The sequence below is a fragment of the Sturnus vulgaris genome, chromosome 1, assembly GCF_052056855.1.
Source record: "Sturnus vulgaris isolate bStuVul1 chromosome 1, bStuVul1.hap1, whole genome shotgun sequence".
Lineage (NCBI taxonomy): Eukaryota > Metazoa > Chordata > Aves > Passeriformes > Sturnidae > Sturnus > Sturnus vulgaris.
Window position 1 is genome coordinate 110,066,343 of NC_142243.1, and position 24,891 is coordinate 110,091,233.

At 39.2% G+C, this 24,891-nt stretch overlaps 1 protein-coding gene across 4 annotated transcripts in view; it reads right to left on the bottom strand.

Annotated features, from left to right (window-relative positions):
- Positions 1–845: 845 nt before the first annotated feature.
- SLC35D4 (solute carrier family 35 member D4) overlaps positions 846–24,891 on the bottom strand; it is a 55,272-nt gene continuing 31,226 nt past the window's right edge. For all 4 annotated transcript variants that reach the window (XM_088173991.1, XM_014871302.2, XM_088173997.1 and 1 more), the window contains 2 exons: positions 4,955–5,019; positions 846–1,541 (listed from right to left, as the gene is read on the bottom strand). In XM_088173991.1, the coding sequence (XP_088030117.1) occupies positions 1,481–1,541; positions 4,955–5,019 (126 nt within the window). In that variant the 3' untranslated portion in view covers positions 846–1,480. The remainder of the gene's footprint in view (positions 1,542–4,954; positions 5,020–24,891) is intronic.

Consider the following 24,891-nt stretch of genomic DNA (forward strand, 5'->3'; position numbering starts at 1 on the left):
CACAGACAACATGCTCATATAAAGAGACATTTTGTGATAAACTGAGATAAGCTGAGGCACAATATGGACCAGAGTACTTCTCTTATAAGCTTCTCTTTGCAGCAATTTTTTTTTCTGACAACCAACTAATCTCTATCTAAAATTCTCCAGTCATAGAAACTGACTGCGAACATTTGTAAAATTTACCTCCTTTGTTAACCTATGGTGTTTTATTTGAAATTAAAATGTAGCTGCATTTTCAAGCCCATCTGGTGGAATTTGTCAGATTGAAGCAGATATACCTCTGGTAACTGTAGCCTTATAGAAATTATGTGTCTTGCCTAGACTAGTCACCGAGTTTCTATCTATAGAGAGATAATGCACTTCGTAACACAGCAATCCATTCAAGGACCCTCTCTGTGAGTGCAGTCCTCTTTCCATTGACTATGAAGGAAACTTGGTCAACTTAGATTAAGGGATTATTCATGTGAGACAAGTCCCTCTCCTCACTGAAGATTTGTTCTCAGGTTCCTTTTACCATGTAGACTTTTCCCACAATATAAACTCATAATTTAATATTGTTTTTGCATAGATTTCAGGCTTTAATATATCAAGACTAATTTCTAACAGCCATTAAGCAACCAGAAGTGAAATTATTTTAAGAACTCTTGAGATTAATTTCCTTACACTCTTTATGACATTCATTCAAGGTTCATGTTCTTTGTTTCCTCTTGCAATAATTTAAGAGACAAACCACTGCTGGGAACAGTACGTGTCCCTCCACCCCCTCTAGCTGACAAAAATTGGCAGAGTTCAAGAGAAACCTCAGCGAATGGGAGAGAAAAAAATTCACAAAGAGCAATCACTACAGATATTGAGATTTATTGCTGATTTTCCCTTTCTGCAAAGCTGTCAAACTGCCACAGTTCCAGAAGGGGATTATCTCCACAAGCCCCTTGGCCTCAGTCCCTGTGCCAGTTCAGACAACATGACTAGAGACCTGTGTGTAGCAGCTTGCTGCTTACAGAACAGTTGGAGGCAAAATCCATCCTTCCAGATCCTGAATTTATGGCAGGATCTGGGGTCTGACATTGTTTGGTATGACCTGCTGTCTGCTTCAAACAAAAAAACCACTGGGGGCATCCAGTGGGGAATGCTGCTTTTCCTGAGTTTAATTCCCTGTGCAAGAAGCTGCTACTGAGGGGTGCTCACACAGAGCATGAGCTGTTTCTGCATGAGACAGTGCAGTTTTTCCTTTACCACATCAATCTGATATAGTTTGTCTTGTGCTTTGAGGCAAAGGCTTCTTACCATCTTTGCCAACCATGCTGCTCCCTTACCAGCACTATTAATAGCATAGGTTATTTTCTTAATTAAAAAAAATAGATCCCTTTCCTCATGTTTGGTTGCACTTCTTCATTCCTGCTGCCACTTTTTTTTCATGGTAGTGTCTCTAGGTTGCAAGTCAGCTCTTTTCCAGCTGGTGAGATCTGGTTCCTCTTTATGTGCCTGTCCTTTCAGTGTAAACAAGCAATGCTTCTCCAACTCCACCGATCACAAGGCTGTAAACAAAGTATATCACAAATTTAGCATCATGCAAGTCCTCCCACTTGATACAAAAAGGTATTCTTTTATCCAAACCCATTCCAACCTAGAGACAGTAACCCAGGTGATTTTTTCATTTATCTTGCTAAAAAAATGCAGCAACCTAAAATATCTTATTTAAATTATCTCAACAGAAACTACCATTTCTGTGTTTTAGGGGTGGTGGTATTCAGTGAAAATACATAGGCAGAAATCTAAATGGAAGAAGTTGCCCCTAGTTACAAGAATAGCTGCAGACCCCTACACTAGCAAGAACAGGAAAGGAAGGCAAGAGAGTTTGGACCTTATTAGCCTAATGATTCCCTCTTGCAATTTCTGTTTGTGTTCTGTCCTGAAAATTTGCCACTTGACAACATCAGGAGGAGATGTAAAGCCTAGGTTTTGTGGACAAGGTGAAATCTGGGAAAACCTTTTTGTCCTGGGGTGATCCCATTGGCATAGTGAGGCCAGTAGAAACTCCCATGTTTGCCTCTCTTGATGAGGTGAAAGGAGCTGCCCCAGCCAAAAAGGCACATGGGCCCAAGCACTTCTGTCCTGTGCTGCTCACAGCACAGCTGTGGCACTAAGGCTGCCCCCCAAGAGTCAGCCTAGCAGCAGGGCTCCAAGTCAGGATGAATGGTTTTACAAAAACCTTCACTGAAATTTGCTATCAACCCACTCATTGCATGCAATAGTTAATAATCCCCAAGTGTCCTCTGCTATCTCTCAGAGTTGACAGGAATATGCTTGGATGCTGACTCTTCTCCCCTTTTATAACAGTGCAAAGCTAAGTGTACTGACCTTTCATCTTAGCCCCATGACTTAATTAGCTTATGAAACAGAAAAGCTCCTTACTGAACTTTATAAACAAAACAAACTTCTGTTAAGTTCGTTTCTAAGAGTACTCTTTTTTTTCCTTGAAAAAAAAAACAAGTAAAGCTGAAGGCTCTTTGGTCTAATAGCATTACATTCAGTTAAATCTTAGCTTTGGTGAGCTGTTTTAAAAACCACATAATTGCCCTTGTTCCCGAGAGTTAAAAAAAAATATTGTATAACAACAGCACAACATCTTACAATTACACAGTAAATAGCCCTGGAAAATAGGTGCTACAGACAGTCTGTGACCGTCCACTGGTGAGACAGAATAGCTTTGGTGTGGAATTACTGACAAGGAGCAAAAGGCTGCAAGGGCTGTTTCAAAAAGGGTCTAAACCACTGAGTCTGGTCACCTGCAATCAGTAACAACTTCTGTGTGCTTTTTTTCTGGAGAGGGTTAACCTCCATGTCTTATTTCATCTCCAGTTATAAACACACCCTATGCATTAATTCCTTTGGAAGCTAAGGTTGGATAATATATACTTTATCCTAAAAGAAAAAAAAAACCAAAACACTACATATGGAAGACCTAAAAGAGCCTCAGAATTTTTTTTCCTGTTTCTATAGCTGTGTTGTTTTCTAAATTTTCAGCAGAGACATTAAAATATAAATCTATCTCTGACATACCATTTCAAAAATTAGACTGGCAATTGTGTACAAAAGATAATAAACTGCCCATCCTTGCTCTGTAAAAAGATGCCTACACCTGAGCTGTTCTTTAATATCGTATGTCTTACATCAGAGAAGAAGAATCCATTTCTGAAGGATTTGAAATCGTGGGATCCACATGCCTATGCAGTCCAAATTACAAGGCAAATGGAAACCATTGTTATATCTTCAAGATGAAGTAGAGCAAAAACCATGCCTAAATGCCAGCCCTTGATTTTTACCTTCATTTTCCCATCTGGCAAATCCTCCAGCTTCTGTTTATAGTAGGGTGACAGCTAACTACACTTGCCCATAGATCAAAAATTAATGTATGATATTGTCCATGACCACACTGGAGCAGCACTAAAATCCTCAGTGATTAATGTTCTCATGAGTGTTTTGCAGCTGCTATCATCCAACAAACTATTTCCAGAGCTTTGCTGATAAGTCAAGGCACTGCCCATGCCAATTCACAAGCACTAACAGAATTAAAATTTTAAAAATAAACAAATAAAATGTTTTCTTTTTAAATTATGACAATCAAAGTGTAACAGTGGCCCAAATTTTCTTTTAAACATACAGATGTGTTCATCATGTATAGAAGTTTACATATATGTATATATGCCCCATATAGGGCAGGTGGCATGTCTGCAACTATACTGGTCCATGTGCTCACATTAACAAAGGTACACATTAATTTTTAGTGCACATCAGTGAATACAGATGTATAATCAAAGCCTGCCTCCAGCACACACCTGACAGACCTGCACAAACACATGTAAAACATGGTGAAGAGCAGCAAGTTAGTGGCCTAGACTAGGAGCTGTAGGTGCATTGATATTGGTTAAGTCTCTGACATGCACGCCAACATGCATGTATTTCCTAGAGCTAAAAAAAATGCACAACTTACTTTAGCATTTGAGATTACATCTGCCTAAAATACAGAATACAGATAGGAGTGCATATTCACACATAAGTAAATGAGACCAGTCTGAAATGGAGATTCTCCTTTCTCTAGGGCTCTTATCACACCTGAAGAAAGGATATGCTAATTCCATTCAGTGCAGAGCTGAATCTTCAGATTGGCAATCAAACTGAATGAATCATGGATCAAGAAGAAAAAAGGAAGCTTAAAACTTTTCAAAAGTAAGTAGATTTTTATTTCCATTAACAAATCTGTCCTCAGAGACACATGCCTAACCCCATATTGAGAAGTCATTTGCATGGCAGAAGCATTTAGAAGTATCAGCCATGCTCTGTGAGTCCCTTTCACTGTGTGCTATGCAAACATGGATCAAAAACACTGCCTTTGACCAAAGGAGTTTGCACCCCAATCCTTTATATTGCTACCTAAAAAATTCAGGTTAGGTGGTTTGCAATGTGTGGCCACACATGACAAAATCCAGATGCATCTTTGGAAAAAGTTTATTATTATTATTTTTCTCCAGTTTAATTTTATGAATTCATGGTGCACAGTATGTTAGGGAAATTTAAATGCAACCTCTTGGTTAAAAAAAATACTGTCAGCAAACGTTTAGTCCTGTGTTTTACTTCCAGTTCTGCCACTAAGTTGCAGCATGACTTTGAATGGTTCATTTATTTGTCTATTGGATCTATTTGCCTCATTGTAAAACATGCCAAGTGAATTGTGGTGAGGCTTAATGTCCAAAATGTCCATGTTCTCCCACAGAGGCAGAAGAAACATTCTTCTATTGCTGTACTGCATCCATCATTGCACACCTGGTACTCCTTACATTCAAAATAATAGTGACAGCAGTAGAACTTGACATTTTAAAGTATTTCCACATGAAGCACTGTGTGAAAAGTCATCTTTACTCTTAAGCAAAGTGTTCATGTAGGCACTTACCAAGAAATTGTTAGTACATTGGCAGTCATGACAAAGAAGAGTGGTGATAAGCTAGCAGTGATAACCTGTTAAATTGAAAAGAAGAAAAAAAACACTTTGTGAACTTGTGATATCACAAATGAAAACTAAAATATTTTTGCTGAAATTTAATTTTCCTGTGTGCAGTCATATCTTCTTGTTTTAGTTGTAGAAGATAGTATGATAGTCACACATCACACTTCGATTTTGACTCTGACAGAACCCAGGACACAGCAGAGGCAGGGAAGGGAACCAGAGCAGGGGATCCCTTGTCACATATCCTAGCTGGCCTGGCATAGAATCCTGCTGGCTTTTATTTGCCAACAGCAGACTGGGGAGAGCAGTTGGATCCCAGGTTTGAAAGCCTTCTATTTCTGAGGAGAACGAGGGCTTGAAATGTGTTTATAGGTGCATAAAAATCAAGCAAAAATTAACAGGGTATAGGGTTAAGAAAAACAACACAACTTCAGTAGGTTTATGCTACAAATCTCTCATTACCCCCAGGTGTCCTGGGCAGAGAAACTAGAGACAAATGAATTTATACTTTCCAAGTACTGATCCCAGAAACAGCTAGATCCTGACATACAATGGTTTGTAATAGATCCCTGCCTCAGCAGCCACAGAGCTACCACATCTGCAGCCTGCGTGCAGTTTGAGATGTTTTGCTGCCAGATGGATAATGTAAAATGGAAAGAGTTCAAAGAACAGTGACAGTCATTAGATGGGGGGATTGATTTTCAGTCAACAGTTAGGATAAGCAATGCCTGTGGGAAAGGAAGACTTGGTAGTGGTTTACAAAAACTTGGGAAACACAAGCACGGAGGAATGAAAGGAACTATTTTGGTTAATACAAAATTGCCCAAGGAAAAAGATGAAATTAAGAAACAAAACTTTTAAACAATTATCAGCTAAGATTTCCTAATTATTGTTTGCCTAGTTGACTCCCAGGGGAGACAGCAGAAACTTCATTCTGTAATCTATTACTTGTTAAAGCATTACTACATGTGCAGTAGGGAAGCAAATGCCATTTCAGAGTGGATTCTGTGCAGCAGAGCTCGAACTAAGAGTGTGTTAGTCAATACCTGCTACATTTGTTACAGCCACATTTTAAAAGGCGGGCTCTGAATGTGCCTGAAGTGCAATCAGTGCAGGATCACATGCAGGAGTGGCAGGTGAAGAACAGAAGGTTGTGCATCCCCTCTGCAGTCACCCTCTATGAGTTAGGTGGAGAGGGGCCAACACTCTACATGCAGCAGTGAGACTGTGCACAGGAGCAAAGGTGTTCTCTGGGGACTACACAGGGAGTACCTCCTCTGGCCTCTTTGGGGATGTTTTCTACTTTAGGGAGATTCAGGCGTGCAGGTGGCTTTTTTCTTCCTAGACATTACCATAACTCACACCATGACTGTTCTCCATGTGCCTATAGCCCAGGCCCCTGTCAGAGGAAATGAGGCAGGAGATGGATCAAGATCCAGGCAGGATAATACATGACTGCAGACCCACTCCATCCCTGCTCAGCAGCCAAATTGCTGGTACCAATACAACCACAGACACCTCCTGATGCAAACTTCATCTGACTTAGGTGTTTCCACACTGCCAGCCACAGCAATATACAACACAGGCAATGCTGTACAGCTCTAAGCCAACAGAAAAAGTGAGCTCCTACTCCAAGGGAAAATCAAAGATATGTATCTACTCCTATAGCCTTGTATCTACACATGTAAGCAAACATAAAATTTAACATATATACCCAAAGGAGACTGACAGAGGACAAGTCACAAACAGAGAGTTATGCTTCAAAACTCAAGATCATATTGCAACTGTGCACTTTCAGTGGCCTGTCTCATAGTCATTTGCAGCCGGAGAGAGCTGACGCCTACCCCAAACAGTGAAAGTTAACTATTCAGGAGCTGAATTTTTCATGAACTTTACATAAATACCAGCTTCGAGGCTGTATGTCCATTAGTTCAAAAACAGTGCTGTAAAATTCATTTGCATCTTGTTCTAGTGGTGTGGGTTCTCCCCTTACAAACAGCACAGCAGATGCACTGACCTACAAGGAACCATTTCTCATTTACTCTGGTGTGAATGCTTGTGGAATTAACTGTACTGAGCTTATTTTAGGTCAATGCTAACTTATTACATAAAAATATACAATACCAATTACTGACCATGTAAACAGAAACTAACGAAGGATGGCAGCTGTGGTGCGTACAGAGCGTTCTTTTCCTTGAGCTCGTTTTCTCAAAGAAACTGAAGTGCTGTATTTAAGAAGTGGCAAAAGCTAAAGTTGTGTCACCCACTCCCTTGTTGAGTCCTGTTTATTAGAAACTTGAGAAGAGGCCAAGAACAGAGAAACAGGCATTCAAGAGACCTCCAAAAACAGGCCCTATCAGAAACAATACACCATTCTACTGTGATCATCCCAAACCTCTGCAAAAATGCAGGCTGTAACCTTTTGGACTACTATAGCTGAACACTGTTGTATTTTTGAGAAATTATGTAAGAGTCTCTCAGTGCCAAAGACAAACAAAATGTGAGTTGGAAGAGCGCATGAAGCAAGTGTGTGCAAGGAAAGAAAAAACAAATCATAAACAAACCAAAAGGAAAACACGTTGCTAAAATACCTACCTTTGATGGTTTATCTAAAAGAAGAATATGGTTTAAAATGAAAAACAAGTTTTCAGAGAAGCTAACAATGTAATTTTTTCCAAGGGAAGAATCTAAATCCTAGGTACCCAGGAGAGAAGGTAATTTTCCTTCAAGTACATTTCAATATTATCTGAAGTGTTTTAAGTGCACATTTACTTTGAAAAAAAAAAACCCACCTACACTGATGTTCTGAATGGCCTTCAAAAAAAACCAAAAAAACCCAACAAAATAAATTCACAACAAGCTAAGTGCAGTCATCTCTCTTTCTTCACTTTAAAGGTCACAGTTGTCCTCCAAGGCATGCAGATGCTTTAGTAAAAGGAATGAGCTTTCAAGACAAAAGAAAGCAAATTAAAGGGCAAACTAAAGTTAATGATTTCCAAATATATTTTGATGCTGAATCTTCAAAACTAAGAGGTGAAAAGGAAAACTTTAATAAGCTATAATATGCCTATTTTTAACAAAGCTCCCCAAGATTTTTATATACAGTCACTAATTCTATTAAATGATACAGGTTGGATAGTTGAACACCACTATTCTGGACACAGGAATAGCTCCACGGACTCTGCCTACTTTTAAAGGAACTGTGACCAGTCAGTATTACGAAAGCTACTTTAAAAACATTCATACCCTAAAATTTTCTCACAAAATTCTGACACAGCTTCCCAGGATTAGGAAAAAAATTCAAGTGTGGCATAACTTAACAAAACATTTCCATATGAGCTGAAATTTTTCCTGAGAAATCATTTCAAACCCTTCCTTGCATGAAAAACCAAATCAAAACAAAACAAAACAACCTCCCCTCAAGATTGTTACTTAAAATAAATCAGTCTAAGTTTATTGTGTCATTCCATTGTACTGTGAAAACAAGATCCATTTTAAAAGACCATTTATTAACACCTATTTGCCTTGATTCCAGCTATTTCTGTAATAGTCCAAATCATTGAGTTATTCATAAATAATTTTAAAAATTATAAAAAACTTTGGCATTTAAAATTGTGCTTTGTACCTCAACCAAAACCAGTTCTAGTTCTTTAGAATGTGTATCAGCATGGCAGGGAAAAAGTGTATCCTCGTAATGGATACTTCTCTGGGATTAGGTCTGAGAAGAGTGGGTTGATCTCCTCCACACAAGATATTGGGCTCCAACAGTCAGGAAACAAAATACACAAATACTCTGGTATTCTTCACATAAATACTCTAGTACAAGGGTAGAACAGGAACCAGGAGAAAAAAACAGCAACTCAGCCAGTTAGAGGTTACAAACTTCTTGGTTAAAGGAGATTCTCAAATTCAGGTTCCCACATATAAGGCAAAAACTTCAGGCGTCCCCAGTATTCCGGGAACCAGACACAGGCTCAGGTACCATGAAACATTCCACACACTGCTTACATTGCCATTTACACTTAACAAGCTCCTATCAAGGACAACACAGCACTCAACTTCAGGATCCAAAGAGATTCATTCAATTCCAGAGCTCCAGAGTTTGCCCCTTACCAGGCTGAATTACTGGCAACTAGAAAAACAGTGGCATCATTGAAATGCTGAGTAACAGACTAAGATCCATGAAGCAGAAATATCCCAATGTGTGGAAGAACTTGTTGCACAGTAGCGACAGATTCAGCACATAAAATCACCTTTGCATAGGAAAAAAGTAGGCATAGGAAAAAATGTGCTCCAATGTGTCTGCTTTTTCTAAATCTGCTTTAGTGATTCCCGAGTGGAGGGAGGCACAATTGCCACCAGCTTTAAAGGGTTCCCAAGGAACTTTGATAGAGAGACCACTGCACAACTCGTGACATGAATGATTTCCTCCTTTCTCCCTATCACTTTATGGCCAGATAAGAAAAAATTTCTAAGAGAAAGCAAAATTAGTCTCATAAATGCTGTTTTAAGAAAATGGGGAGGGGGGGAAAATGGAATTTATTTTTAGAAAACGAGATTAATTTAGTTTAAGATAACAAAATAAAAAATAAAGACTGTAGAATTTCTTGCTGTAGACCTTAAGAACAGGCAAGATAACTCTTGAGCCAGCTTCCCTGTTAGATGTTTTTCTTGAATGTATAACAAGAGAAAACTCTGATAAGTCTGACGTGGCTTAAAGACAGGAGATGGCATCCTAAGGGCTCCTGGTCCTTGCCAATGCACAAATTTGGATCTTGGGAGATAGAGGTATGTGGAACTCTGCATTCTCTGCTGCCCTGCCTTCTCCAGGCTGTGGTTATACCACAACTTCTGGAGTGTCCACTCTCTATCAAACCAGACATCACTGGCCAGATAAATGTGTCATTCTTTACCAAGCTACCATGGATCCTTTTCATCCCTGACTTCACAATCACTTCAGAGAAAGATTTTCAGGCTGCAGAAGCTGAATAACTAGCATTTCTGAGTTGCTCAGGAACATGTTGTTTATATAGCCAAGAACACAGATGAGGACATTTTCAAAATTTAGATTCTGATTTAATCTTTCTATCTGGAATGGAAAGATATGGTGGGGATTTAGTCCTGACATGACCATGATTTGTTAATATTACGACTTTACTTGTACATTCCATATAAAACTATGTTTTCTCTGAAACTTTTAAACTGCTAAGAAGTTAAATGTCATAGTTCTCACTGTGAAGTGAGCACAGAATACTTTACAGAAGTTTTCTTTAGTTTGTGTACACAGAGCCAATCCTCGTAACTTCACTTCCCCAAACTGCCAAAACCTCTGTCCTTACAGAAATGCGTATTTTTTCCAAAGAGAGTGTTTTGAAACAGCTCATCAAGTTCACTCACTGTTCAAAATAAATCATTCTATTTACCATCAGGTCATCTTCTCAAAACATCAGGAAAAAGATTCTGATGTACGTAACCTTTGTTTTCATTCTACTGTCGGAATGGAAGTAATATCAAGCTTTTTATAGACATAATATTTGTTTTGTCCCTCTTCTGCATGGTTTAACCAGCTGCTAAGATAATCATCAAAAATCACCAGGGAAATGGATCACTGTTAGTGCCACTGAAAACAGCTACATCAAGATAATCCAGTACTACCAAAGAGATAAAAATTACAGCAGGCAAACATCAATAACAACACAGATATTTTTCTTGAGGGAGAAATAATTTCTCGATTTCAGAGTTACATCTCTTTTGTACTTATGTTTACTTCAGAGTAGGCATATGTTACATGTGCACACAAAATGTTATGTCAGGAATGGAAATATGTCCAAACAACCCCCAAATCTTCAGAATTAAAAAGAAAAAGAACAACCAATATTTTAATGCTATCCTTCGAATTCATTAATACACATGAATTTTCTAAGCTTTTAATACCATTTCTCTTGGTTTACATACGTTTTCCATCTCAGGTGGTCTGCAAACCATTTCCATCTTGCTCTCCTCTGCTTTCCTTCATCCAAATTTAAGACAATTAAACATTGCCAGATGGGTAAATTCTCTGCACTTTAGGAAGAATACTTTCATTCACAGACATGCAGCAGCTACAGAACCAGATGAACAGTGACTGAGAGAGCCAAATACATGGAAGAACACTGAGGGACTGAGATCTCTGCTGTCCAAACCCTGACTGAAGTGGTCCAGCATGTACTGACAAGTCTTTTTGAAATAACCCGGACTTGGGAAATTTTTGTAGAGCATGAGGTTTCAAACTGCAGAAAGTCAGCAATGAGCAAGGAGAGGCATCAATGGTCACGTGTAAGCTCACTGATTGTGCAAGGCTGGTACTGTCACTGGAAATTTGCCATTTCTTGGCAGCAAAAAATCCCTGCTAAAGATGACAAACATGTACACATCCTCCCTCACAAGAAAGAGAGGATGGGACTAGAACTAATGTCAAGTATCACTGGGTTACTGGCAACTAGGACAGGGAAGAAACAAATACAAAGTGTGTAGGAAAAAACCCTATTTTTTCCTATGGTCATCAAACAAAATAAAACACCATTAACAGCTGCAGATACTGTGCACAGGAGATGCCCTCCATCATAGGCAGAATTAATCTGAATGAATCCTGCATGCAGAAACAGACCAAAATCAAAGTAGCATTCGCTATTTAATTTTAGGTCAGCTTTGGGGATGATCTACCACAGAAATAAAACTTCCCTGGAAGCTTTCAATTATATTGCCTATTATAATTACAAAACTTTCAGTGAAATCATTAGAAGCTCAAAGGCTCTTCACAAACCATTTTTACAATGCCAAGGTCAATCTCTGGTTAAAAAAAATACAGCAAATTCAGGCAAAATTCCTCTGACCAACTCTCCTTTAAAGTCTCCTCTCCCTAGGTATTCATTTAGTTGTATTAATCAATACAATGAAACAAAGCCTAAGACTTTTCACTTTGTTGTGAGGGTCTGTTGTTACCAATCAAAAGGCAAGACAAAATTTGCTGCTTAATGTAAGGACTTCTGGTGATAATGCAGGCCCTGAAGGAGCAGTACTAATAATTCCACTGACAATCAGCCACATAACTTTTTCCAAGGAAAGGTAACAAAGCTTTTACCTTGAACCACTAAAATAATGTCTCTTCCCAAAAGAAACAACAATATCATGATCCTGCCTGAAAGGATGAGGAGCCCAAACAAGGAAAAGAAACAATTCAAAGTGAAATAGATTGGAGAAAAGGGGAAAGCAAAACAGGCTTTGCTCTCAATTCTCCCCATTAGCTTAACACTGACTTGAGCACATCTGCTGTTACCCTCAGCCTGACCAAAGTGCAGACGTGCCCTGAGGGATTTCATCCCATGACTGACTTCACTGGAGAGTCAGTCTATGAAATCAGCAGACAACACAAGGAGTTTGTGCATTACAGCATACTTAGGTGCACATTGCTCATAGGAGGACTCTGCTCAGCTCTTCTGAAGGAAGAAAACCCTTTAACCCTTCTGAAATATAAGCTGCTCCTTAAAGGACAACCTGGTGATGCTGGCACCATGGCAACAGTGGCACCATGGCAACAGTGACAGTCACTTCATGATCCACACAGCTTTGATCAGCCACACAGAAGTTTCTTCAGCTGCTGTGAATTTCTTTGAGAACATTTATTTCATATTTTCCTAAATGCCTGCACTCATCTCCATTTAAAGCATCTTTTTTCTCAATGGAGGTTTTGGTCACTCTCTGCCCTTTTTTATATTTTGTCTTTCTTTTCTTAAAATTTTTTTTAACATTATAAAAGCAATGATGGTAAAATCCAGGGATTAAGAACACAATTAATTCAATGTATTGTGACTCAAAAGCAGCCAGAGTTTCAACATGCTTTAGCAGTCAAATGCCTAATGATAATGATAAAACTTAGTTCTAGTGTAAATGAGTCTATCTGTTTTTCACAGCAATAGATTTTGACAAAGCTTAAAATCACCTACATGTTATGTTTATAATATAGTACATACTAAAATCAGAGGAAGAGGGTAGTTTCAATGACACAAAATCAGCAACTTGCCCTGGAAAATATTTTCACAACAAAAGCAGAACAAATGCTTGCCTCTAGAACAATCATCAGATATTTTAGGGTGGTTTCTCTCTTTTACCTCACAAATATCTAAACCAATAATTTCCGTACTGCAGATGAGTATTTATATATATTAGCTTTTTGACTGCTATGAGGAAGTAAATTTCTTTATTAGTCCTAGTATGTGTTTAGAGGAAAGATAATGCTCTGCATTTCTGTGGCTAGGTACCTTTATGCAGTTCCAGTTTTTAAGGAATTAGGTGTGCATCCTTTACTTTCTATCAAATTTATGAAGATGTTTTTCAGTGCTGTTTTCTATAAGTTCTTTTTGCTTCCAGGATTTGATGACCAATAAAACCATGGTGCTGATCCTGCAAGTGCAAGGTGGGACCAAGAGGTGGTTGCTTCCTAAAAGGTTCCTTGAAGTTCATTGAACATCCTGCTTTACCAGATTAATACATGATTAATGTACAATCCTTTCAGATTAATATGCTACAGTAACTAGTTTTTAACCTTGAGCATCATGTGAATATCAAAAGAACTGCTGAACTGCTGTCTAACTTCATCATTTTTAAATTCCATATAAGATAAGAGTGTCCAAGCTGTTTTGCTTGCACCATATGCATATCATCAGCAGTTTGGCTGCAGGAGAAAATGAACCATTAAGGTTGAATTTCTTGCCTTTGAATCACTTCCAGAGAATCCTCTGCCTTCACCTCTTTGAGATATGTGGCACCTGTCTTACAGCTCTCAGCCATACCAAGACTTTAAGTATAGCTAACAGATAGCCATTTTGACTCTTGGCCTTAATTTTCTTGTCTCTCCACTGTCACTCTCTTTTTTAAACTTTATAACAGCCACCTCAAAGATATGATGATTATTTTATGTTGCAAAAACATTTTACAGTGTTAAAGCACAGTAAGGAAAAAATGGTATGTGGATTATTGAGTGTAATTAATAGAATCTATGTGAGAAAATTCTCCTCTTACGAGAAACAGGATATCATGGTCATATTTACAATGACCAAAGAGGAACAAGGCAAGACAAGACTCTTCAGTAAGACCTACAGCTATCAATGTATAAACAGGTATCTCTATATGCATTTATATATAAACTTGTACTATACATACACACACCACAGAAATACACAAACATACATGACTGATGAGATAGGACTGAACTATTACAAGCACATTATAACTTATTCTGCTTTCCTCAAAAAAAGTGAGCTATTTAAAGAAAATCAAAACTCTTTGTTCCTTGGAAAATACCACATTGGGTTGAAAATCATGGTAGTGATTTCTTTCTGAATATCAAGTAGCCACTTCACACTACCTTCACTCAGACATAAAGGTCAGACTTTCTGATCAAAGACAAAGCCAAAGGAAGAATCATTTGCCCTCTGCTATTGGAGATGACAGTCAAAATATCCATTTTCCCTTCTAAGACTAAGAGCTCAAGCAGTGATACCAATCTCCAGCCTATAAAGTCGCTAGAGCACAGAACCCAACTTTAACAGTACCTCTGCTCATATTTAAATATTTCTCTTAAATGTGCTCATCTGTAATCCAGATACTGTTATTACTTTCAGAGTTCCATTTCTAAGGACACAAAGGGAAGAGCCTGCACAATTCTTGTCATCACTGTCCCTAAGTGTGCTTTGCTGATATGGAAACACGATCAATCATGATTCAAGCAGGTGTGTGCACATGCACCAGACTAACAGCATCTGTTCGGGTCAGTTCTGCAAATGAGACACACAGTCCATGCAGCTGAAGCTTTGTCAAGTAAGGACAACAAAAGTCATTTAACAAGAAGGCTTATTTACACCAAATAAAGTTGATTTTCTTTGAATTTTCTGAGAAGCATTTTGCCCATTCTTGCTATTTCACCAGACTTAAGACCCAACATCCCCTGTTTCCGAGATGCTTCATGCATTATAATGCTTAACTGTACTTTTCCTCTATCTTTTCAGCCTGTCAAGGAGTCTCTTTTGCTTATATGCTGCCTCGTTACTGCAAAGGCCTTAAATGGCTCCTGACATTCAGCCTCTCCCCTGAAACCTCTAAGTTCAGAAGCTGACAGGGCAATGTGATTCATCATGTTGTTCATATTTAATGAATTATTAAATATTTGTGCAATGGAATAAGCATTTCAACAGCAACAACAACTGTGAAATGTTCTACCTACTAGGAGCACAGACAAAAACTGGATTGGACTAAGATAAGGCTTAAGTAAGTACTGGATGATGGCAGAGAATTTGGGAGAATTTATGATTCTCCCCTAATGCAGCAAGTCTGGCATTAATGTACACATCAGAGAAAAGGAGTTATTTGTATCTCAACCTTAGTTGAGACAAAACATACATCTCATGGCATCTAGTTTATTAATATTTTCCTTTCTGTCTGAGAAAAATTTCCCTATAATGTCTACTATTTCTGAAATGGTTCAGTTCCTGGAACCTTTTAAGCAGATCCAAGCCTGTAAAAAATATACACCTCTCTTTACTTTTACTCAGTCTCAGTATTATTTTCTGTTTGAGACACTGATTTTTACTTATCAGTAATATGGTACACTATGTAAAAAAATTACTTTTTCTATCTATTTTGAGGAGTATTGATTTTCAGTTGTGGGCAGCAGTCAGCTGTAATAACCCTCTGCTGCTGCAAAATACCACAATAAAATACACTTAATTTTATATTAAGCTCAGCAAGAGCTAGCCTTCTGGCATTCCAAGTTTTTCTTCATCTCATGAGATCATGAAGATAACTCCCATGAAACAACCATGATTTTCATTGCCACACTTAAGTGGTGAATTTAACAGCCAAACTGACAGTTTGCTATATATATCTGGCAAGAAAGGAGCTGGCTCCTTGGGAAGGAGTGAGCTCAGCATCTGCCTGTGCCTATCCTATCTTCTTCCCAAGTGATGGATGCCCATGAGTGGGCATCAGTCAGGAATGGTTACTATAACTGCTTTGCAGGAGAGGATGCCCTTCCAAGCTCCTCACAGGTGAACCATGACCTCCACAGCAGCAGCTCAGCAGAGGCTCAGCTGGCATCCAGGAGAAAAGAAAAAGCTGGTTCCAGCAGACAGAGTGTATAGATGGATAATAGGTAGATAATACCTTCACAAAACAGACCAGAAGCCTGCAAGCAGTAAATGTGCTCTGAGCAACCTGGGAATCCAATCACAAACTTTTCCATATAAGCCTCAGGGTGAACACCCACCCAGCTGTGCACTCTGAAGTCACGGCCATAACTGGCCAAAAGACCTGGATGGGAACTAGCCCAAGACTGATCACATCTGGAGCCCTTTGCTGTAGAGGGGGTGTTGAGTAGGATGCTGCACACATTCTCAGAGATTGCTCTTTCTGTGCTGGATTGCCCAAAGGTCTCATGCTGAAGACTGCAGACTGAGGCTGTTGTCAGTTCAAGATCTGTGCCTTTCTTGAGTGCATCTTCAAACCCTTCCTTGCCCCCAGTGTCACTGCTGTAAGAGAACAGACCTTGTACATGCTGCTTTTCTTATGTATGGAAAGCCCAAATGCTGCTGAAAGGGTTCAAGAGGGCTGTGAGAACCAATGGGGATGCCCATCTTAGGGGCAATATTTTAGGGAAAAGAAATGCAATGCAATTTTCTATTGTTAAAATCCATAGACACACCTGAAGTGCATATGTTCTTTGTCAACATTATCAGATGTAAAACATTTTTCTGTCATGACTAATTCAGAACTCTGTGGAGGATATCAGCAGTATCAAAATAGCATAGGAAACTTTGGCATGCGTAATCAAGGTTTTTTTAAAAAAATCTGTTAGTAAAAATAGCAAGTTTCCATCAACCACTCTCCCAGATGACACTTAGAGTTTTGGTATTTCTATGCACGTATAAAGTCCATTTCCTATTGTATTTCCCATCTCACAGCTCCTTCGGGAAAACCTAATTCATAAACAAACAATTCCCAGAGAAGATAACTAAATCTCCCTACTGACTCCTTTCCATACTACCCAACAATAATAACAGAGGCACAGCCTCTGCATTGCCATTCTTTGGTGTGTTTATGCTATTTTAGTAATGATGTAATGGAAAGAAAGTGACATGCTATCATTACTATTATTATGCTAAGGACTGCAAGGAAGAATTGGTTTTCAAGGTTTTATTTTTCCGTTTAAAAATGACAGCATTTCTAGGGCTTTTTAACCATTAAATGTTACAAAAGGTCAAAATATTCCATCAGAAACTTTAAAAAATGTGATACTTGAAAAAATGTTTTTTTAAAAACATTTATACAGCTGATCAATTTTGAGCAATGCCTTTTATGAGCAATGTCACAAGGTTACACACTGTGGGCCTCAGCAGTCTCTGTGTGTCCCATGCATGGGAAGACAGTGACAGAAGTGACTACAGCTGACTCTACTCTTGGCCTCCCATTTCCTCCAAAAAGAGTTGGGGAAGCCTCTGCAAGGCAGACCTATTCCCGTCTGGCTCCTTAGAACAGCCATCCACAGCAATATGCACGGAGAGAAAGCTGGACTCTGCCCTCTTCCTCTGCATGCTGGCTGTGTATAGATCAAGAACAGCCCACAGTCATCTCCTGAGATTGTCTGAAGCCTATGTGACTTCCCTGAGTACCACATATTTCAGGAACAGAACATAATCCACTTAGTCTGCTTCCCCTAGAGCTCTATGGCTGTTTGCTGACTTTTGTTGAAAGTCAAAATCTAATCCTTAAACAGGTGTACAGCGTTGGACAGAGAAATGAATGCACTTGAGGTTTGGCAAAGAGTGGGTATGAGCTGGGGAGGAGGAGAAAGACCTGTTTGAGAGAGCAGCAGCTGAAGTTTCTGAAGGAAGCCACCTGAAGTGTGACACCCAGTGCCTATCATAGAGGTCAAGGCTCAAGATCTGCAAGACAGCCTGGAGACATTTCACCCATGAAGGTATTTAAAAATCAACAGGGCACATTCTGAAAAGAATAGAGAGCCAGCAAAGCAGAAGAATGTGGCTATATCTTTCTTGTTTTTGGAAGCCCAGCCTTAGCTAGCTTTGGAGCCTTCTACATTAGTATGTTACAGACTGCACAATTCTCCCATGTAATTTTGGCATTTACATCAGTGCATTAGCAACGGAAATGACTTCCAAAACAGTTCTCATTCTTTTGACTTCTCTTTGTCACAATAATGATTCATCTCCCAGCCTCAGCTCTCCATATGCTAGCAACTGCAGGAGACTAAATAAAAACATGGAAGACTAGGAATCTATTATGCAGAGGAACAAATACACCTGCATTCTCTGCAATTCAAAATTCTGTCAGATGTGAAAAAATGTACTTTTGAATTGAGGTTTTGTACTGTATATAGAGATGGTTTGTCAAGGCTAGGAATGAAAAAGTATCTTCCAAAGACACACTCCAAGCTCACGGTTCTGCCTTTAGCTTTACATTAAAGAATATGCCAGTACCAAACATAGACTTCAAATGGATGTCATAATAGATGAAAGGAAACAAGCTATTTCAGAGCATCTCTTAGGGCTCAAAGTTAATGTCTAATGAGACTGTTTATTTTAGTAAGCACAGCTGAAAATTGTCCTGCAATACCACCCCCAAGTCACAACACATAACTTTGTGTGACCATGTCATGCCCAAAATCTGGCTTTTTCAGTGGATACACAATTGCAGCCATTTACGCCACTCTCGCAATATTAAAATTTTCCATTACCTGGTGATTCAAAATCTCCGACAAGTCTCAGCTGTTCTTACAAGACAGCTTCCTTAAATTGCAACAGTGCCCCAGGGAGCCTGTGTCACTTAGCTTAGTGGCCATGCAGCACACAATGAAGTTGTTATGGAGACTGATGTCTCCTCAGCAATTATATGGTGTAATTAGTGTTGGCTGCTACAACATAACTATGAAGCTGTTTCCATGGAAACTACCCAAAACCCGGTATTTTTAAGGTTTCAGCAACTAGTCTTTTTTACAGACCCTTACAATGCAGTGAAGTTCACACTGACTGCCTTCTCTGCTTGAAGCTCAGCTGAGAAACACATTTTCTTTTCCAAGATATTTGCATAGTCCCCATGGTGACTCACAGGAGTCAACTATTTGTAGCAAGAATAAATGTACATATTCCACACCGAGAGGACCAATCACAAAGGATTTTTACCATTTCTAATTGTCTTCATCTATATATATGTGCACATCCACATGCATGACAGTGCACAAGGTGTAGATGGAACAAATTCGTTCCTACTTTTATGAAGCCTGTCTTGGAATCCTTGAAAACTTCAAGGTCATGGAACCTTCCTTTCTCAGATCAGAGATGCACTTCTAACCACATTGGTACCACAAAGAGCTCCTGCCAGCAGAGTCCAGATGGGTCTAGGACACAATTCTCCCTCTCTATCCCAGGGTTTTGGCTTGCAGCTGCACAGTTTTTCCAGGTTGGGTGAGCAGAGATCTCGAGACAGTCTTGTATGAAGTGCAGGATCTTTGCCGAATGAAAACGCACTGTGTTTATGGAACTTCAGTGGGAGTTTATGACATTTTTGCCTAAAGCTTTATGAGGTCTAAGCCAAGAAAGCAATGGGATTTTCAGCCAAGAATCTCAATGTCAATTTGCCTGAGCCAGCAGCATGCAAAGAAGACACTACTTCAGTCTACAATGTAACCAAGTGGCAAGTTCCAGAAAACCAAACACATTTTTGTTCTAGTTATGATACACATTTAAAAATTTTAATCAGACTTTTTAATTCCAGAATCCTGTTCTATTAAGAGACACATAACGGATGAATAGAGAAGAATAAGGGAGAGACATTTACTTCAGAAGGTACCCATGGCAGGACTCCTTTATAAATTTCCTGCAAGTAAATAACTCCCAGCAGAATATTTTCTAGCACTTGCATGCTAAACACCAGTGGAGAGGAATTAAGAGGTATACAAATTGAAGCACATGTTTTGGCAGAGGCTTTAAGATTACTGCAATGTAAAAAGCATGAGTTCATTTTATTTCTCTTGGTTGGTTTGCCCCTGGAATTACAGCAGATGAAATTCTCATGTGAAATGCTATATGTGAAGAGAGGTGCAGTGAGCATAACCAGGCTAAGAGCCCCAGAAGACCTGCAGTTGTGGCCTCTCCATTTTATGAGAAGCAGAAAAAAGAGAATTTCTGCTTTAATAAAAACATTGGTACTTTCCCAGCCATTAAGATGGATATCATCAATTATTTTTGCACTGACATGAAGAGGGATCTAGTCTATCCATTCTCTTCAAGACACCACTGGGAGTAAAGAAGCAAAAACACAGACACAAAATATAAAATCCAAGACTACGGGAGTCACTCTGAATAGCAGGAAGGATTCTGAACAGACCCTATATATTTGGGGGAAGACTAAACCTGCTGGGGTATAAGTACATTTGGTACACAGAACCCACAGATAAGAGATGCTTTCAGACACTTCTGCAAAGCTGCTTTCGCAATGTCTGGCAGCCAGCATTAAACACAGGATGACCTGGGGCATACACATCTAAAGTTAACAAACAAGGAACCAAAGCAGCTGTCAGAGGATGCTTTTATGTATTAGGGAGCCTCCAACACTGTTCAGATAAATTATAGATTACATAATAGTGCCTGGGATGTTTATACAGAAAATAGTTGCATACTCCTGATCCAATTATTCTATATTTCCTTCCAACCCATGCATAGGAAAATCAGTGTAAACCTCCATGCAACTTAATTTCAGTTATTCAATTTCCTTTCTTCAGGTGAGAGAGGAAGAAAAAGAGAATTCAAAATCCACTGACCTTCCATTTGTTCTCCCTGTTTATAGCAAGCTGCTTCAATAGGTTCCTGCTGGAAACAAACTGAATTCCCTACTGCAAGTTTATTAGGATAACACTAAACACGATATGGGAATATGAATTCATAAGTAACCAGTATCTTGCTGATTTTTTCCGTTCTATTAATGATTTAAATTATTTCTGCTGCTTAACTTTTAGAGACTCTTACAGGCTTCAACACCAGATATAGATTGGCAACCTTAATCAAAACAAACTCACTGACAGCACTGTTAGAGCTCATTAACATTCTCACCAGATGCTTCTGTCTGGATATATGAGCATCTCCAGTTTTTTCTTTCCAGTACAAGACCCGTGGTACTAGCACAGCTTTCAAATTAAAACAAGAAATCTCAGTACAGCTTCAAATCCTTGCTCTTCTGGGGATTATATCTGTGCAAGGCTATGACAAAGCATTTCATATTTTTTGGACTTCTTAAAAACTTTTTTTAAATACAGATCACTTAATTGGTTTGGGTTTTTTTTCTTTTATTTCTCAGGAATTTATACAGATACAACTAACACATACACTATTTGCTTTCACAGAAAAAGTGCAGAGAGCATTTGTCACTATAATGATCACACAGGGCTTTATACACAGATGAAACCTGTGCTTCTTCTGTCTCTGTACAAAGCAATGCTCTGACATGAAAGCTGCCAGAAATCAGTACAGGAAAGAATTTTAAAACCTCATGCATTGATTAAATTGCCACAGCCAAAGTAAAGATCATCACAACAAGTTATGACCCAGCTCCAGTTTTTAAGTGAATGAAAAATTAGAGGGCAGGGAGGCCAAATATGTGGGCTTCACAAAGAATGTGTCCTTGGATGTGCAAAGCAGAGCTGATCAGATCTCATGGTTAATTTATTGGAAATGAAGCTGTGACAACGATCTCATCCCCAGCTCATCAGTCACATATAGGTACAAAGCATCCAAATGGAAAACAGATTTTCCAATTCCCTGCACCTCCCTAGAGGCCTGTGCTGCTGTCTGAGGACTACAGCATTCTCCTTTCTTGGCTCATTTGCAAGATAAACATATTCTGGCCTCAAACACTGCTCCTTTCCAACTGCTGGTGAAAACTCCAGTCAGTCTGAGAGATTAAGAGGATGATCTAGGGCACTACTCAATCCAAGAAAAATGCTCATGTGGGAACGCAAAGCTGTTGTTGTGACCAGAGGCGGGGCTTTTTTTGTTTTTTTTTTTCCACTGGATCCCATTCTGCAAGTCCAGATACAAACACTTTCTATCTTTATTCTTTATCCACATTAACTTCCTTCCTTTTTTTTTTTTTTTTTAAGGGAGCCAGACACTTAGACTTAAATAGATTTTTACAGTGCTAGTTAAATGCTGCTTTTCTGCACTTACAATGATTTAAGATGTGACTGACACAACCCTCATACCTGGGCAATGCTGAGCTGGATCAGTACATAGTTTTAACATTTTCAAACACCTGCAGAAGTAGTATTAATGATCAGACAGATGGACCTCAAATCTTAATTACACAGTACATAAATCTGTAGTTCCTTGTAGATACAAGGTTCCTTGGGAGAGTTTTTGGGAACTGGTAGATCAGCCCCTACCCTTAAGGCAAGCTCCAGTTCAGCTCTTGCTTTCTGCCTGTCTGTGTCTGTCTCTGCTTTGATCCCTGTTCTAAAACTGATGTATGGTGCTTCCAAACTTTTCAAGCATTCACTGACTTCCAACCTCAAATCAGCTGCATTTCAGCACTTGGAGCAGCAGTTCCTCCATGCTCCTCATGCATCCTTAGATGGGTATGGTGGAACTCTAAAGGAAGTCACATAGCAAGCTTTAAAACACTAGTGAAAGACATTAGAAACACTGCTACTGTTGATAAAATTATTAGTGCTACAGACAGATCTCATGTCTTCATTATTATTGCCCTCTTCAAACTCAAGATAAGACATAATTTGAGCACTGGGTTAGAAGCTACAACAGGAAAAGGACTAATTGCTCTGTTACAAAACCCTTCCAAGCAAGATAATTAAACCACGTACATTAAAAAGCACACACTTTCAAGGCTAAAGAACAGATTAAATTCTCCCAGTGACACAGGGACATGTTTTTAGTTGCTATGAAGGCACATAATTTCATTGACAACAGCAGCTAGAACAAACTTTGTATCACTTATGTCTAGAGATGGCCAAACCCTCACAAATCTAGAAACCCTTGAACTCTGGGAAAACTTTGATCCAGTCCAGACTTTATGGCTCTGGTCCACTTCAGCTGGGATGGACCCAAATCTGCTTAAAATATATTTCACAACACATCTTTGCCTGCATTTTTTTCCAGTAGGTTCATAAATACCACATGTAAAACCATTTACCCTCATTCATAACACCTACAGCAGAGCCAGCTATTCCAATCTCCAACCCAGAATGTTAAACAAAAACATAACAACAAACAAAAAGAAACAAACAAAACAAAACCAAAAACAAACAAACAAAAAATACTCAAGAGCAAGTTTTAGATCAGTTGACTTTGTGACCAAGGAGCAAGAAGAAAGCTAAGGTACATTAAAATCTGCAGAGTCAGAATGTTTGGAAGAAACTCAGACTAGTGAGAATCACCACGTGACTTGTACAGTGAGGAACAGCTTGCAAAGCACAAACCAATTCATATCACTCCACTCGTGTTATCCTTAGAAAAAACATACTCATTTGACTAGTTTCAAATAAAGCACACTATGCAAATCTATGGGTTGGGGGGGTTGATAATGTAACAGCTTCATTCACTGTAGTAGGAAAGGTGAGATCACAAACCACATCGGAAGGTTGTGGTTTTCAAATGATCTAGCTGAAAGTGTTGAAACTAAATAAAATCTAACCAGAGAAAAGGAGTCTGACAAGCTCTTTTGACTGCATTCACCACCAATAATTTAAAAACTGAGTTGTTAATAGCTTAAATCAAGTACAGCCAGACCCTAGATCAACAGATCATAGGATAATTCCAGAAGGAATGGACCTCAGGAGGTCAGACTGAGTTGCTTAGGGCTTTATCCTGTTGGGTCTTGTAAACCTTCAAAGACGGAAACAGCACAGCCTTCCTGGGCAACCTCTGCCCTTGCCTGATTTGTCCTTGGGTTGAAAAAATTTTCCCTTGTACCCAATATGAACCTCTCTGGTTTTTTTACACACCCCTACACAGCACTGTGAATAGTCTGGATCTGTCTTCTGGATGATTTCTCCATAGCTACTGGGTGGCTGCTGTTTCTTAAATGCGCCCAAAGATGTCCCTCTTCCAGGTTGAACAAGCCTGGTGGTCCAGCAGCCACTCCCCAAAATGCAAGTGATCCAGTCCCCTGACTTTCCTGGCAACCCTCTGCCAAACTCATTCCAGTTTATCAATATCTTCCCTGTATTGAGGTGCCTAAAACAAGGATCCTTGTTCCAGATGTCAACTAACAAATGCTGAGGAGAGGGTCATGACCACTTCCACTAATTTACTGTCTATCCTAAGTGCATCCCAGGATACTTCAGGGTTTTTTGGCTGCTAGGGCACACTGCTCCTCCATGTCCTGCTTGCTGCCTACTAAATTCTCAGGTGTTTTTACACATAGTTGCTTCCCAGCTGTGCAGTCCTCAGGCTCTATTATTGCCACTGACTCTTCCTTCCTATGTGCAGGGCTTCACATCTGCCCTTGATGAATTTTCTAAGATTTCTGTTGGCCCATTCCTCCAGCCTGTCCAGATCCCTCTGGAAGTCAACTCTATCCTCCATTGTTATTGACAGGTCCTCCCAATTTGGTGTCTTTTGGAAATGTGAGTGCACTCTCTTGCTTCTCATTCTTCAATAAAGATACTAAATAGGAAAGGACCCAGGACAGATCCCTGTGCCACTCCACTTGTCACAAGACTCCAGTTAGAGTAGGAATCATTAACCTCTACCTTCTGAACCTGATCCTCCAGTCATTTTTTTACCCATCTAGTTGTCTGCCCATCCAGACTCTAATTTCTATAT